A 14778-nucleotide genomic window follows, 5' to 3' on the forward strand; every position below is an offset into this window, starting at 1 on the left:
TCCTGTTTCCTTTCCTATACCAGGCGCTGGGGTTGGGGACGGTCTCAGAAAGCCTTCACTTGATGTCTATCAGGTTGTTGTCTGAGTAGAATTGACTGAAGAGGGGCCTTGGTCTGACCAAGATTCCACCTTTAGCATGCCTCCCCTTCCCTGGTTTCTTTCCTAACAGACTCCGTCTCCACAGTTTGGATTCAGCCTTTTGTAATGTTTTCTTGAGAGGGTCTTCTACTAATGGGACATCTCTCTTTTGTTTTTCACAGCCATTTTGCAGGCAGTAATAGCTGGTGATCTTATGAAGGTAAGATATTCTCCTACCAAAACTTTGGCAATTCCTTAAGAACTTTAAATCAACATTGTGCCTCACCAAATGTTCAAGATCAGGTGTACTGCTAATCTTCCCACCTCCAGCATGGTCTGAGTAGAAAGAGGAAGGATGCTCTGAAGTGAGCAGAGAAAGTAAGGGCAGAGGGGCTACATTCCCTACCAGCAGAGGGATTGTGGAAGAATTCCCTAGATTTGACTGGCCAAGTTAAAAGGGAGAACATAGCCTAGGAGGCAACCTATGCTGTGCCCAGAATTCCTGCTGTCTAAAAGCTGATAGCTGAAGAATTTCAGGATTTTTCTTTTGGACAGGTATTGAATGAATGCATCTACAAGAATTGCTTGAGGCTTTCCCCAAAATGCACGCTCTAGACCGAAGTTCACGAATTATAGTGTTATAATCGGGGGTTCATACTTGCCTCAAACAAGGCTGTCTAGTTCTGTTTGAACATATACCTTTTTGCTTCTACCTAGTTCTATATGAACAAACATGTTCTTGCTTACAGTTTCTGGTTCACTTAGTTGTGGGAAGTGGTCAGGAAGGTCTTAAGAGTGAATGCAAATTCTGAAGTCAGACTGCCTGCTTCAGGTCCTGGTTCTGCATTCAAATTTTGTGTGACTGCATTCGTTTAATGAACTCTTTCTGTTCCTCGGCTTCTTCACCTCTGTAATGTAACAATAACAATAATAATGATAATTTACGTCTTAGCTCTGATTTGTTTTAATAAGGGTTTTAATGTCTGATTACAGATGTTTTAATGTCTGCTTTAATATCAAAACTGTTTCATCTTATTGAAGGGGCTGAAAAATGTTATTTTATTTATGTTATAGTGTTAATCTGTACATTCTAACTATTAAACATGGCAGGGACAAGAATATGTTTATATAAAATAGTCTATGTATATTCCAAAAGGTCCTTGTGAACCCATATCATTTTTTAGTCATGGGTTTCCAGGACTTTTCCATCTGTCCTTGTATGACCTTGGTGACCTTGATCTGCCCTCTGAGAGTGGCAGCTGCCTCAGGGCGTGTGTTACCTATCAGCATATCCAGCAAGGTGACCATGCAGACGGAAACACCGAAAGCCTCAGGAGAAAGCTGAGCAGTAGAATCATCTGCTTTTTAATAGAAGGCATAGGTTAGGTAACACAAGGAGCGCCTGTACTGAATGTGAAATAGGTAGAAAGGAAACCTGGAGAAGTGGCCACCTTCTTAGCTGAGCTACTTGCATCTGCGAGTGCGTGGCTTTGTCAGTGGTGCCTCTGTGACCCCATCCAGGTCACAGAGTCACTGAGAATGGCTCTCCAGAAGAGGAAAGCGCTCCTCAAGCCTTGCAGTTTCCTGGCAGTGACAAGCACGGCTGTGCTGTTCTCAGAGACTTGTGTATGCTTGGTCTGTGTGAAGCACAGGCCTGAGACAGTCTTGTGAACATTAAAGCCAGACTGTGGTGCAAAGCACTGGATGCGTGAAGCCTTGGGATTTCATTTTCTTTCTTTAATGTAGGCAAGCAGTGTCCCAGATCCCTGACTGTATCACTATCCTTTTCTGACACATGATGTAGTTATTTGAAATATGGGAAGTTATTATGTCCCACTGGTTGTCTTGCTGTGTTCTACGCTCTATTTCTTAAATGGCTAAGAAGTAACTTCATGACTATTTACTGAGAGATGAAATACAGGGGCAGAGGGCTTTTCTTTTTCGAACTCTTCCTTTCCTTTATAAAATCTATTTCTGTCATTTCCTTCCCAAGGATCTTTGCTCCCTTCTCATCTTTTCTGTCGTCTTTCATTTCTCACGTGTGTGTAACGCATAACACAATAAGCAGTAAAAGAGATTGTGTGAGACAGACAGACAGACAAAAGGACAGATGGACAGACAGACAGTGCACAGAGCTAGAGCCCAGAGAAGAGGAGATCCCAGAGCTTCCCTCTGCGCAGCTGACACAAGTGCCCCCTGTGCAGGTGGCTGCACAGTGCTGTGGACTCACTTCATATTCACAGTAGCTGCAAAGTCCACAGAAAGCCAGAGCCAAGGCAACTGATGCTGACGGGCTGGCTGGGTCCACGCTCCCATCCCACACGGACCTGCCCACAGAGAGAGATCGGGGATCATGCGAGACCACGCACTTAAACAGGACAGGATTCTCCTTTGCTTCTCTGTGGAAGAGCATCAGCTATTTCTTCCTGTCCTCTTGCCCACAGCTTAGGAATGAAAAGTCTCAAAGCTCCTTACCCCGGTGCAGACCCCGTCTTCATCTGTCTCTAGGCAGCCTTCCGGGGCTTTCCACGAATGGCTTCGTGCCTGCCTTGATCCGCCCAGATCACCTCACAGTGCCCCTGTGTGATTGCTCACACCTCAGTCTTCCCCACTGACAATGAGGCTTTGGAGGCCATGACTGAGACCAAGCCATACTTACCTTTGTTTCTGCTTGTTTGTTTGTTTGCTTGCTTGCTTGATTTCTTTCTTTTTTTCTTCCTCTCTTTCTTCCTCTTTTTTCTTGTTTTGCCTGCTAGGCGATTTGACTTTTACCTGTCCTTGGCGTACCGTCTAGAAGCTTCACAGAGCCTTTTCTTTCTTCATGCACCACAGTGTAGAGAACAGGAACCCATTGGTCCTTGTCCCAGTGTTCATCATAAACAGTGAGACTACACCCTCATTTAGCCACCACCCTCTCAGGCTGCCAAATTCTGCTCTTTTCTCCGTCGTTCTTTGTCAAACAGAAACAGCGACATTCACTGCATCATTCTGTCCCTCATCCCGCACATCTAGCTTTGCTGAGTGTGTTATAGTGATCTGTGGGAGACGTCAGTCCAGGGTGCAGAAAAGGATGGATGGAGAAGGGGTCGTGTGTGTGTGTGTGTGTGTGTGTGTGTGTGTGTGTGTGCTTGTGTGCAGAAAAATGAGAAATAGTTCTAATATTTTGTAGTTATATTTGTGAACAATCAGAAAAAACAAACAACTGAGGGCGCAGGAAATATCTTAACTACTGGACGCAGCATCTTCTCACCCCTAGCCCTAATTCCTCTCTTACTGGAGAGAATCCTGAGCCAACCCAGGGAAGCTTTTGTTCCCTTTTCCACCTCTGTATTCCTTAGGAGGGTAGAGAGGAAAGAATACAAAAAGCACTTCAGCATGTTTTGGTTTCCTTAGGACGCTTCCTCTCCACAAACGCTCTCGGGAGCTAGGTGAGACCCCCGACCTTCCCCAGGAGCTGTAATGTGGTCCAGGCAATGTGCGTCACCTCTTCGACTCATCTCCATCCTCTGAGGGTGGAAACATTTGCGGTTTTCTCTGTTACTTTTATTTCATGACTGAGTAGCTATTACCATTGTTCTGGGCCCTGCCTGAGCATTTTTCTATGTGTTTCTCTTTCAGCTAATAGAAAGCTATAAAAATGGAGGCAGTCTGCTAATTCAGGGACCAGACCACTGTTCACTCCTTCACTACGCAGCTAAAACGGGCAACGGGGAGATTGTAAAATACATCCTGGACCACGGTGAGTAGGCATGCTCCAAGTGAACAAGCATGCAGGCTGTCTTCACAATGCCAGAAATGCTCACGTAATTTTAGCTCACTCCTCCTGCTTATTTGTAGTGCCTGGGATTGCAGACCATTGACACTGTGACGTCTTACTCAGGCATCAACAGAAGATGTGTTTATTTTACACCTTATATGGGCAGTTGGGGGTTAATTAATTTAGAACCTAAAAGACAAACTCAAATTCAGTGTGACAAAACATGCTTCAGTTTTGTGGAGCTTTTCGGTAAATTAAATCATCTACCCACTCTGTTTTCATAATAAATCATCCTGAGGTTTTATGAGGATTTTTTTTCCTCCACCTTTCTTATCTCTCAGTTTTGCTCTTTGTCCTTTGTCTTTTCCACCCAAGTCACGCTTGGTTCTATGTGAAGATCTCTGGTGGTGTTTGGTCCCATGCGGTAGGCTGTACTCACCTCCTGGTGTGTTTCCCAACTGTATTTCGGCCTGAGGGTTAGATCACTTGCTTAGATGCAGCAAGCACACAATTGTTTCAATACTGGCCTATAAAAGTCCATTAAACTATACACAGAGTGAGAGAGACCAAGTCTTGCACACTGCTTTTGGTGTCTCGGGTTCTGGGTGTTTCTAGGAATAAGGACCAGGCAGAGAGGGCAATGTGTTTGCCTGGCTCGCCTGTTTTAAAGGGAGAGGGTTGGAAGGGGGTATCTCTCCTGGACCCACACCAGGAGCTCCTGAGAGACTTGAATCTGTTCACGCTGCACCCAGCTTCATTCTACAGATTGTCAGCGCATCAGTTCCTTTAGCTGCCATCTTCCTGGTCACTTTCAGTCCTCTCCCTAGCTTACCAATGACCCAATAAGAATAGGTATTCATTCAAACCAAGAGCTATTCAGTGCTCTCTCTGAGTAAGGTGAGATGCTGCCCATCTATTGGAATTTCAGCAAACCCAGGCTTCAGTTTTCATTGCTCTGTCTTTACTTTTCTTGAGTCAGTACTATTTCACCTGTAGTTTGATATAGGGGGAAAAACTGATATAGGGACCTCCAAATGATATAGGGGAAGCGAAACTCCCAACCCGACCTAGATGAGTTCATGTTCTCTAAAACTGAATAATGAATTTTAGGAACAAACGGAGGTTATGAGCAGAATATATTTATTGAGGGAAAGAAAGCTCCTCTCTGAGAGAGAGACAGGAGGGGGGCCCGAGTGGGTTGTTCCCCGGAAAGCTGTCTCTTCTAGGGACTTTTATAGTGTAAAATCATGGGTGGCTAAAGTGGAGAAAATAGGAACTCGTTTAGGTGGATGTGGGGTGGGACAAAACTATGCTCAACCAACGGAATTACAATCACTATTGCTCAGGTAAAATTAATTAAGTCCGGGACCAAATGGGGAAGGGAGTCATGTAGCAAGGGGACATTAATATAAAACAGGACTTTATCTGGTAGCCTTCAGATAATGATTCTCCCTGGCTTTCTCAGGGTGAAGATCAATCCGGGATGCTAATCTTTAGGGAGGTCAGCATTTGTTTGATCTTTGGTCTTTAGGTCTGGCTCACAGCAGGAGCCTCCTTCCCTCCCACAGTTGTAAGGTATCTTGTCTTCTGTGTTTTCTCCTTTGAGGGCCTAGCCCTGTCTGACTGTCTATAATATTTCTATCTAATTTAGCTGCCTGCAACAGTTCTAAGGTCCTCTTTGTAGCAGCAGCAGCAACCATGAAGCTTCAATCTGTCTCTGTTTTAACCCAGGCTATGTTACTGGAAGGGGCAGGCCACCTGCACCTTTCTCTGCATTTGGTCCTTTATTGCAGGCAATGTCACAGCATGGCTATTTAGGGGGTTCCACGTCAGGGTATGTGTGGGGGCTGAGAATAGAAGCTGCCAGATATCCCAAAGCGAGCCAGAGAAGCAACGCATCCCCTTCACTGAGTTCCACTGGCTAAAACAAGTCCCAAGGCTAGCTTGGACTGGAGGAGCTGTGAGACAGAACCTGCTGCTTGACAGAAAGTGTCATACCTGGCAGCCACGCATAACCTCCCCTCCTCTTATTATCTGTGCCTATACTTCAGCGCCCTGATTTTCTCACTCACCCAGGATACTGTAAGGCTCTGCCTTTCTCAGGGTTGCCAGAGTTAGCAAATAAAATAAAAGATCAAAACAATGTTCTTTAAGCATAAGGATATCATGTGCAATATGTGAAACATACTCTTACTAAAAAAAAAAAAGCAAAACCAAAACACCTCCCCATTGCTTCTCCCCCAGGATGGGAATGGGTTTGACATCTCGGCTGACATTCCTGAAACACCAGGGCTGGTTGCTTTCCTCACTGCCTTTTTGTGCTTGGCCTCAAGTTGGGTAAAGGCCTCTGGAAGTGCCTTTAATCTAAACTCTCAGGGCTTGGAATGTTTCACGCCAAGTGTAGCTCAGCACACACGTACTTTGTCTTGAGTCAGATTCATCTGGCCTGTGAGCCTCTCGGAGCTTTGATCAAAGCCTGACATTCCAATGAGAAATGAGTTTTCTCTTAATTGATCCACAGTGCTTTTAGATAAAAGGTGAATCACAATCCATCTCTCTCTGCCAAAGGCGTGGGACACAAAGGAATCCATTCAGAAAGGTGTATACTTTTCCAGGATTTGGTGCTATTTTGTGAATTAGTTGGTTTGATATTTATACTCATGAAGACATACTGGCGATTCCCAGTTACTATCTCTTCACACACAGGCAGGACATTCTCAAGGTCTTAAAAGGCATCCCTTCCGATGCTACCTAAGCCAATGGAAGTCTGAGGCAAAACCTATGAGGACAGTGAAATTAATCCAGCTCTTCTGTTTGAAAATAAAACCTTATCATGACCTGCAGCCTGAAGTTCACTGCATTTTTGGTGGATGACTATTTTTAACTTTGTGGAATAATGGAAGTTTGAACATAATCAATCTTTACGGAAATTAGTTTTTATCAACCCGATCAGCATTGTCACTTTTATTTTTATCATCCTTCTCATCATGCTTATTCGTTCAGGTCTAGGCATGGCTGGACTCACCCGCTTGTGAAGGGTCAGGCACTTCAGCTTTTTAGTGTCTTTAGTTGCTGGTACAATTTCTATGACCTTATGCATTTTGAAATTGAAAACTATCTGTTGCAGGACCACTCATCTCTTTTAAATTATAGAAACCACCTTAAATTACAGTGTTCTTTGAGTCAGGAACAGGTAAATGGAAAAGAATTACTCTATCTCTTCTCTGTAATCACCCCCTTCACCTGGTTTCTGCCGATGGGACAGTCTTCCCGAACCAGGACTCAGTGACAGCGCTAAGTCAACTCTGGAAGTTCCCCTGGCAGAACAACCAGCAAAAAGTGCTTGGCCCTTCCAGAGAGGCCACAGGATGGCTGGGATCGAGGGAGGTAAAACCAGACTGTGGTAGGTGATATGCTTGTAGATGAGCCTCAGATTTGCAGAAGGATTTCACACAAACAAAAATCTAAATCAGTGAAGTTTTGTGCCATTCGAGAGAGTAAGAATGTTCCTCTCTGAATCATGCTATAATCCAGCTCATATCCTTGCCATGGCGTCAGATAATGTACATCCCAAAAGGTGCCCAAACAACTCATTATAAAAACACCTTGGCGACAGTGACTCTGAGAAAGCAGTGGTTTCTTACAAGGTGCATGGTTGACATTCTGTGTGGTCTGGAGCCAGTAGTGCCTGCTCTCTGCGCCCCTCTCCCCCCAGTGCCACTCCCCTTGCTGTGCAGGTCTTTTTATAGCTCTTTAGGGTGAGGAGTATGGCCAGGAATCAAGAGGATGGTTGCTGACAAGAGCAGCAAGCCCTAGTCATCCTCCCTGCCGACAGTGGTCAGCAGCGCCTTTCTCCTCTGAGAACTCCTTGAAGCTGCAGTGGGTCAGAGCCCAGAGCCCTGGAAGCCTGCTGGGGAATGCCTCTCTCTTACACAGAGCGTGCTGCTTTCCTTTATGAAGCCCTGGAATCTGGGCCTTTAGAAGGTTGAGAAGAGAAAGAAGTCGGCAGAGAGCACACAATTCCAGAGACCGGGCAGAGGCTGAGGCTGCGGAGGATTCCAGCTGAGCCCCCCAGTGGTCCTTGCTTTTCAGCTCCTTTCAACCGTCATTTTAACCCACTCCCTCCCCCAGCTCATGCCTCTCCGAGACTCTGTTGTTTTGTTCCTTTACCACTCTGCGCATTTTGCTCTTTTGTTTTTATTCTCCCAGCCTTCCTCATTGCCCCCTACTGGCTTTCTTGATAGAAATCTCACTCATGCATTTCCTTTTTGATTTCAATGGCTTATTTTGTCTCCCCTCTTTTTTTCTTTTTTGCCATCGGTCTTTCTTTTCCTTTTTGAACTCCCCTTTGCTGCCTCTCTTCCCAGAGAGCTGACCACAGTCCCGCTGAGCCAGGATGACAGTGCTCAGCATTCCCGGTGCCAGCCCTCCCCACATCTGTGCAGCTTTTGTCCCGTGGCAGTGGAGGATTTGGAATGGTCTACTGGCAGCGTCAGGGAGACAAATGGGAAACCAGGTCCCAGAGGGAGCAGCCAGGGAGGTGGAGGGGATAGCAAAGGAGCTTTGCACACCCTGGTACGGGGAGCACATTAAGCCGCACATGTGACGAGAGGCAAATCATAAGCAGTCAGAATAAATACAGTGTGGAGGAAAAAGTCACATCGGCAAGAGCGGGGGTGGCTGATGGAAGCGTGGACTGAGTCCTGGGCCACGAACGGGCAGCTTGCAGTGCGCCAATTCACTGTAGTGGTCATGCCCTCATCCCGTAAGGTCTGTGAGTTTTGCCTCTTTCCAGGTTTCCTGGACTTTGCCTGAATTCTGTTGCCTGCATTGCTTTCTAGACTTTTGCTTTCCCTACATTTTCAGACTATTTCTCCCATTAGACTCTTTTTGAATCTATGTTTTTCAATTATAGATCTTGCTCGAAGAAAAATGTGATTTGGCCAAGATCCAAAATTCTTTTTGAAATGTCACTCTCGTTAATTCATTAAAAAATGTCATTCTATTCCAGGCACAGTCGAGAAAAACAAGTTACAGTAATCATTACGCCTAGCATTTGTTACTTTAGATGTTAAGTACATTAACACATTTAATTTTTACAGCTTCGCCCACTCTATAAATTCTCCTTTTACATTGGACAGGTGGTGAAAAGTGGAGCAGGTTAGCATGTGATTGGTTGCCGAAACTCATCCGTATAGATATGTTCATGTTCCTAGTTGCAGCATGGGGAAATAACCACAAGGCAAAGGATCTGTGTTAATGCCTGTGTTAATGCTGAGGTCCAGGGACACTGGCAGGGTTCTTGGAGAACAGTAAGAATTTCATGAAGAAGTTGTCCCCAGAACCCTGATTCAGATTCTGTAGCCGTTTCCTGGCATGGTCCACTGCAGGCACCTGTGGGATGGAATGTGGACATTTTACCCAACCCTTACAGACAGCCAAGATTTCCTTTTGTATCCAGGCATCAAAAGTGGCTCTTTGTGGACAATTCAGTGACATTCCTCTATATTCCTTAGGAAAGATAGCATAGTACCCACAATTAGGATGTAGTTGTATGTGAAGTAAGCCACAAATCCAAATAATAACTGTTGATATCACTTGAGGGATTCAATCTTCTTTTTTTATTGTATTTCTCCTTCATTCTCCTTTTCTTTATTGGTGAGACCCCAAATGCCATTCTTTGGCCCAGGTGATATTGTTTATACATTTTCTGTCCTAAAGAACTTCTCTAGCCTATGTCAATTATTTTGTCTCCCTGCGTTTTACAACAAGGTCATCACTAAATTGCCTGTGCTACTGCTGATGCTCAGCTCTGCGTACAGCAGTACAGAGGAACCTGGGAGGGCACCCACAGCCTTGCATTCAGACACAGCAGCATCCCCTCCTCCTGTACCCTCTTCTGCAACCCTGGCAGGCTAACAGGATACAAACACCACCAGCCTTTGAGAGCCAGCTTGTGATGAGATTAGAGAACCTGCCTGTGCACATGATCAGAAGCAGCTTCCCACTTCCACCTGGAGTAGGCTGTCCACCTCCCTTCTCTCTGCATTGGCCCTTGGCCTGCAGCTGCTCATTGTTCCATACTGTGGCTGTCCGTGTTGAAGGGAGAAAATGGTGGGGTTCATCAAACCAATAGCTCGAGTCATTCCCAAAGGCCTTAACCGGAAATTCTCTAGATATTAGGAGCAGTATCTTGCTTTAGTGTCACTGCCTGGCCCTTCAGCTCTGCCAAGTGCAGAGGTTGAAGGGGAGAGTGGGGGTCTGTGGATTGCACAGGTATACCCAGAACATATACTGGCTCTGAGGTGGCTGTAGTTGTTGCGATTCTGATCAGAAACTGTGAAGAGCAAGGTCTTTTCATTGTTCCTGTTCCCGAACCATGAAACTACTGCTCCTTTCGTTTAGTTAAAATGTCAGGGTCCCTCAGGTATGTAGAAGCTTAGACCCCAGATGACCTGGACCCAGATAATCTTGGGGGCAGTTCTGATAACACTCAGCGGCAGTTCACAATTAAGAAAAGGCTGAAACAAGGTCTCTGATGCTGGCCTCACTGTGTGCTCAGCAGCTGAGATCGGAGCACAGCTGCCTGCGGGGCTGAGCTCTCCTGTCCATGCAGTTCCTTCCAAAATGAACAAACGACTTGAACATCCACTGCAGGTGGCAAGAGCTCATGAAGGACCAGGGAACACTGCGAGCCTTCTGCTCCTTGTATTCTTGAGGGTGCTTTTTCAGCAAGTGGACATACCTGGAGTGCTGGCCTTAAAGGATGTACAGTCAAGACACCAAGTAGCTTCCAGTGTAAATGAACTGCAGTGCTTTTTCTGCCTCGCTTTCCTTCACTGACTTGCAGGGCTTTGCCTTAGTGCCAGTGGCTGAATTGTGCCGAAGATGGCACACTATTACTCTCTGCACTTGATGCTGACACAACTGAGAGCACACTGCATATGCTGACTCTTAAAACCTCACAACAACCCTCTGAAATAAATATTACTAATCCAACATGACAGCATAATGACCAGGGGTATAAACAGTGATATAAACTTGCCTATGATCCAACAGGTGGTAGCATTAGTATCTTGACCTCATGGAGCTCGGGGGTCTCACCTCCGGACACTGTTCTCCTTAACTACTGTACTTTGTGTGCATGGTGGAGAGGGTGGTCGATTCCTTCTCAGAGATGGTCTTTACAAAGGACCTTTGGCACCAGCTGGGCTTTCAAGACTGGATCTGGGTGTGTGTTTAGGAATGGGAAGACTGCTCTTCATGGGGAACTTTGGGGATCATACTCTTAGAACTGGGGAAGACTGAGAAATACCTACTAAATTTTTACCACTTTAGCTTATGTGAACAAGTGCAATGGAATCTTGGCAACAAAGGAAGGAGGGAAAGACTGGGAACTTCGTTACATACTTGGGAGTAAGCAGCAGAAATGAGTATGGAAACTTGGAAATGTAGGCAAGATGAGACCGAAGAGAGTAAAGAGAAAGAAAAGGAGGAGAACAAGGAGGAAAGAAAGGAAGGAGAGAAGACAGAGAATGGGAATGGCATTGCAAGACAGGATTCTTCTGGGCCCAATGAATCATAGATGGGAAAGCAGGGTGAAGATGGCTTAGATTCTTGGTGGCCAGAGGATGTTGAAGGTCTCACAACATCACACTTGTTCCCTTAGGCAATGACACTTGTGCTTAGAGTTTCTTTGTCTTCTTATTACATTATGCACAGTAAGCTAATTTACAATAGTAGGGATCTCCAGTACAGAGAGCAAATCTCAAGGGTCATATTTCTAAAGACTGAGATGCCCAATGTCTACAACCATGGCTGGGCTCTTCCAAGCACATGTATTCATTGATTCAACTAAATGGTAAGGCATTTACGTGGCACCAGGCAAAACAGTGGGGCAAAGTATAAACAAAATTTCTAGATGTTTACTAGTACCTAGATGTAGAAAGAGAGAGAAGTCCATGGGGGCTTTACAAATAGTTTGAGCAGTGTCTTGTTTGGTATGATGATTATTGTGGATGGTACCGATTTAGATAATTAGATAATGAGTCATTCGAGGATGAAAAATAGAGTCATTATATAAAGAGAGGAGTCATGCAGGCAGAGTGTTTGGTGCAAAAATGCAGAGTGGGCCCATTGAGGGGAAGGTATTTCTGTGCAGATGGGGTAAGAAATTACAGGGAAGGAGGCAGTGGAAGAGTAGACATTCTATGCAGTGTTTCTAGAGTGAATGAACGAATTAGTACGCAAAACGCTAAGAAAAGAAAAACTCTTACTGCAGTTCAATTCTTGTGGGTTGCTACCTCTGCAATCATTTTATTTTGTTACATAACATTTCTTTCCAGTCTCACAAGAGAAAGTTTAATTCTATCCAAGTTATGAAATAAAGTATTCAGATGGTCTGTACTGTGCTCTGTGGTTGTCACGTGATGCTGTGGGAAATCCTACATGTACAACCTCCATCTGAAGCATGAGAAATGTAGCCCCTGAACCCTGCCCCTTGGGTTTGGCCTCTCTAGTCAGCCATTTCATTATTTTTCAGGTTTTCTGTCTAAATTCACTTTATTTCTTCAGTTTGATTGAAAGTATTTTACAACAGAGATGGGATCTTCTTTTAGCTCTCCTGTTCTGTATGTATTTGCTCATAGAGATGGGAAGAAGGGTGATCCATAGGAAATAATTTTTATTATCTTGTTGTCTTATTTTCGCTATTAACAAAATAGTCTTTTAGATTTAAGGCATATTAATTCTGTGACTAGTTATTTTTTTGTTTATGGCTCATTTTGGAGCTTGTTTTTAATGGACATCTTACTTTTTTTTTATTTTTTTTGCTTAGGACCATCTGAGTTATTGGATATGGCGGACAGTGAAACGTGAGTGTTGCCTTTCATTCTGTAGCCTAGAAATTATCCCTCAGAACATTCTAGAAGGACCTGGTCTATCAAGCATCTCCAGTAATTTTAATTGCATTGATTAAAAAGCCCACTTTCAGCTGTAGCCATAGCTCTGAGGGGCTAATCTGCTAAATGACAAATTGCACAATAAAAATTGATGACGAGTGTCATAGTGATTACACAGATCATCAGTGATAGTCATGATTTAGCATTCTTTTCAGCAAGATCCCTTCCCACTGGTGCATCTTGGACTGCTGGGAGTTTTAAAGAAATACATTTGCTTTTACACACACCCACAACGTTTATTTTATCTCAGCCTGGGTTGTTGTGAACATGCAGACCCAATGCTCTTGACCTTCCTCTGCTCTAAGTGGCACAGCTGGTCTGCAACTCAGTGATGGAGAAGATATTGTATACGTCCCCAGTGGAAACCCTGGTGCTCAAAGGGTCCTCAGCCCTGGGATGGTTCCTGAGCTGATACTGTTGGGTTTCAAATTCCATATTCCTCTGTTAGCTACGTAGCTTCCTCTCCAGCAAGAGAGACAAGGACAAGCTGAACAACTTACTCTGGCAGCTGTATAGGAACTGCTGGAGAATTGCAATGACGTTTGAAAAGAGATCAAGGCAAAAGTGAGGCTAAGAGGAATGAGTCAAGGAGCAGCTAAAGGGTGGTGGGCAGGAGGAGGCATGGGCAGCACAGAGGACCTGTGGGGACAGGAGATGCAGGAGACACTGGCCTCTAGCCTGTGGAACTGGTCCACATAGAGCATCTTCCATTGTCTCAGTGCAAGTGGTTCCACCACTTGCTTAGTTTAGATCTGCATACTACGCTGAGCATCCTTCATCCCTCCCTAAGGGATACACAGAGAGAATCACTTCAGTGTGTGATGCAATGATGCAATCACTGTATTTCATGACACCCTTCAGTGTCCTAATTCTAGAATACAAGAATCACAACTAGGCTTAGTCACCCTTTCCTGAGGCTGGAGTCAAACATGGCTGATTGAGGAACAACCGAAGGTGTTCTTGGTCTCTCCCTGGCCTGTGTCCCCAGAATGCACCCACCCTGCAGCCTTGGCCTCAGCCACCTCCAGCTCAAGTGGCTGAGGAGCACCCCAGGCAGCAGCAGGGAAGGAGGAGTCCCCTCGCTGCCCCTCCTGCTTCTGCCCCATGCCTGTGCCCACCCCCTCTCTGGGTGGTTTCTCATCCCGTCTTTGATTTAGGGGTGAGACGGCACTGCACAAGGCTGCCTGCCAGCGGAACCGGGCCGTGTGCCAGCTTCTGGTGGATGCGGGAGCGTCTCTGAGAAAGACGGACACCAAGGTAACTGGCTGGGTGAACGCGAGCATCCTCCCCCGGCAAGATCGCAGGCCCCACTGCCTTCGCTTGTGCCTGCTGCACAGGCATCCTTTCTGTGCTCACAGCAGCGCCTGGTGACTTGGAAAAAGGAGGAAAAAATAGAGTGCTTCATTTAGAGAAACTGCAGTTTAAACGTATAAGTACAAAAGGAACCACATAGGGCACTTGCCTACAGTGCTTTATAAACCCCTGCACCCGGGTCCTTGGACCCTCAGGATTGTCTGCTGAACATGACATGGTATGAAGATGTGGGATATAGAGCCCTAGGAGAGGGTCCAGACAGACCACATTCAGTGATGTTGGCCTGGAGATGGAAAAGTCCCTTTGGATTCCTCTTTCAGAGCTAAATCCAGTATGAGTGTTTAAAAATCTGTGATCTGTGAGGTTGCATCTGAGGATGTCAGCAAGATTATCTGTGGGCTCCTCAGGTTGTGGGCCCTGGCTTCCAGCAGGTTGTTATAGCTATGTAGGCCTGCACTTACCTTTCCTTTTTAAAATTTTTGCCCCACTTGTTTGCTTAAACTGGTTCTCAAAATTTAACTGTAGAAATCCAAGAAGGTGAGGATTACTATCACAGACTCTGCAAGAACTGAACCTTGGGGCCGGGGAGATGGCTCAGTGGAATAAGCACTTCCCTGGCAAGCGCAAGGGCCTGAGTTCAAACCCTGGTTCCACCAAAAAAAAAAAAAA

At 45.3% G+C, this 14778-nt stretch overlaps 1 protein-coding gene across 1 annotated transcript in view; it reads left to right on the forward strand.

Annotated features, from left to right (window-relative positions):
- Dgki (diacylglycerol kinase iota) overlaps nucleotides 1–14778 on the forward strand; it is a 306437-nt gene that overhangs the window by 288005 nt on the left and 3654 nt on the right. Inside the window, exons 27-30 of the mRNA XM_023712766.1 lie at nucleotides 261–298; nucleotides 3697–3817; nucleotides 12672–12708; nucleotides 13953–14052. Coding sequence (XP_023568534.1) covers nucleotides 261–298; nucleotides 3697–3817; nucleotides 12672–12708; nucleotides 13953–14052 — 296 coding nt within the window. The remainder of the gene's footprint in view (nucleotides 1–260; nucleotides 299–3696; nucleotides 3818–12671; nucleotides 12709–13952; nucleotides 14053–14778) is intronic.

Source organism: Octodon degus, unplaced genomic scaffold, assembly GCF_000260255.1.
Source record: "Octodon degus isolate 3935 unplaced genomic scaffold, OctDeg1.0 scaffold00027, whole genome shotgun sequence".
NCBI classification, from domain to species: Eukaryota; Metazoa; Chordata; class Mammalia; order Rodentia; family Octodontidae; genus Octodon; species Octodon degus.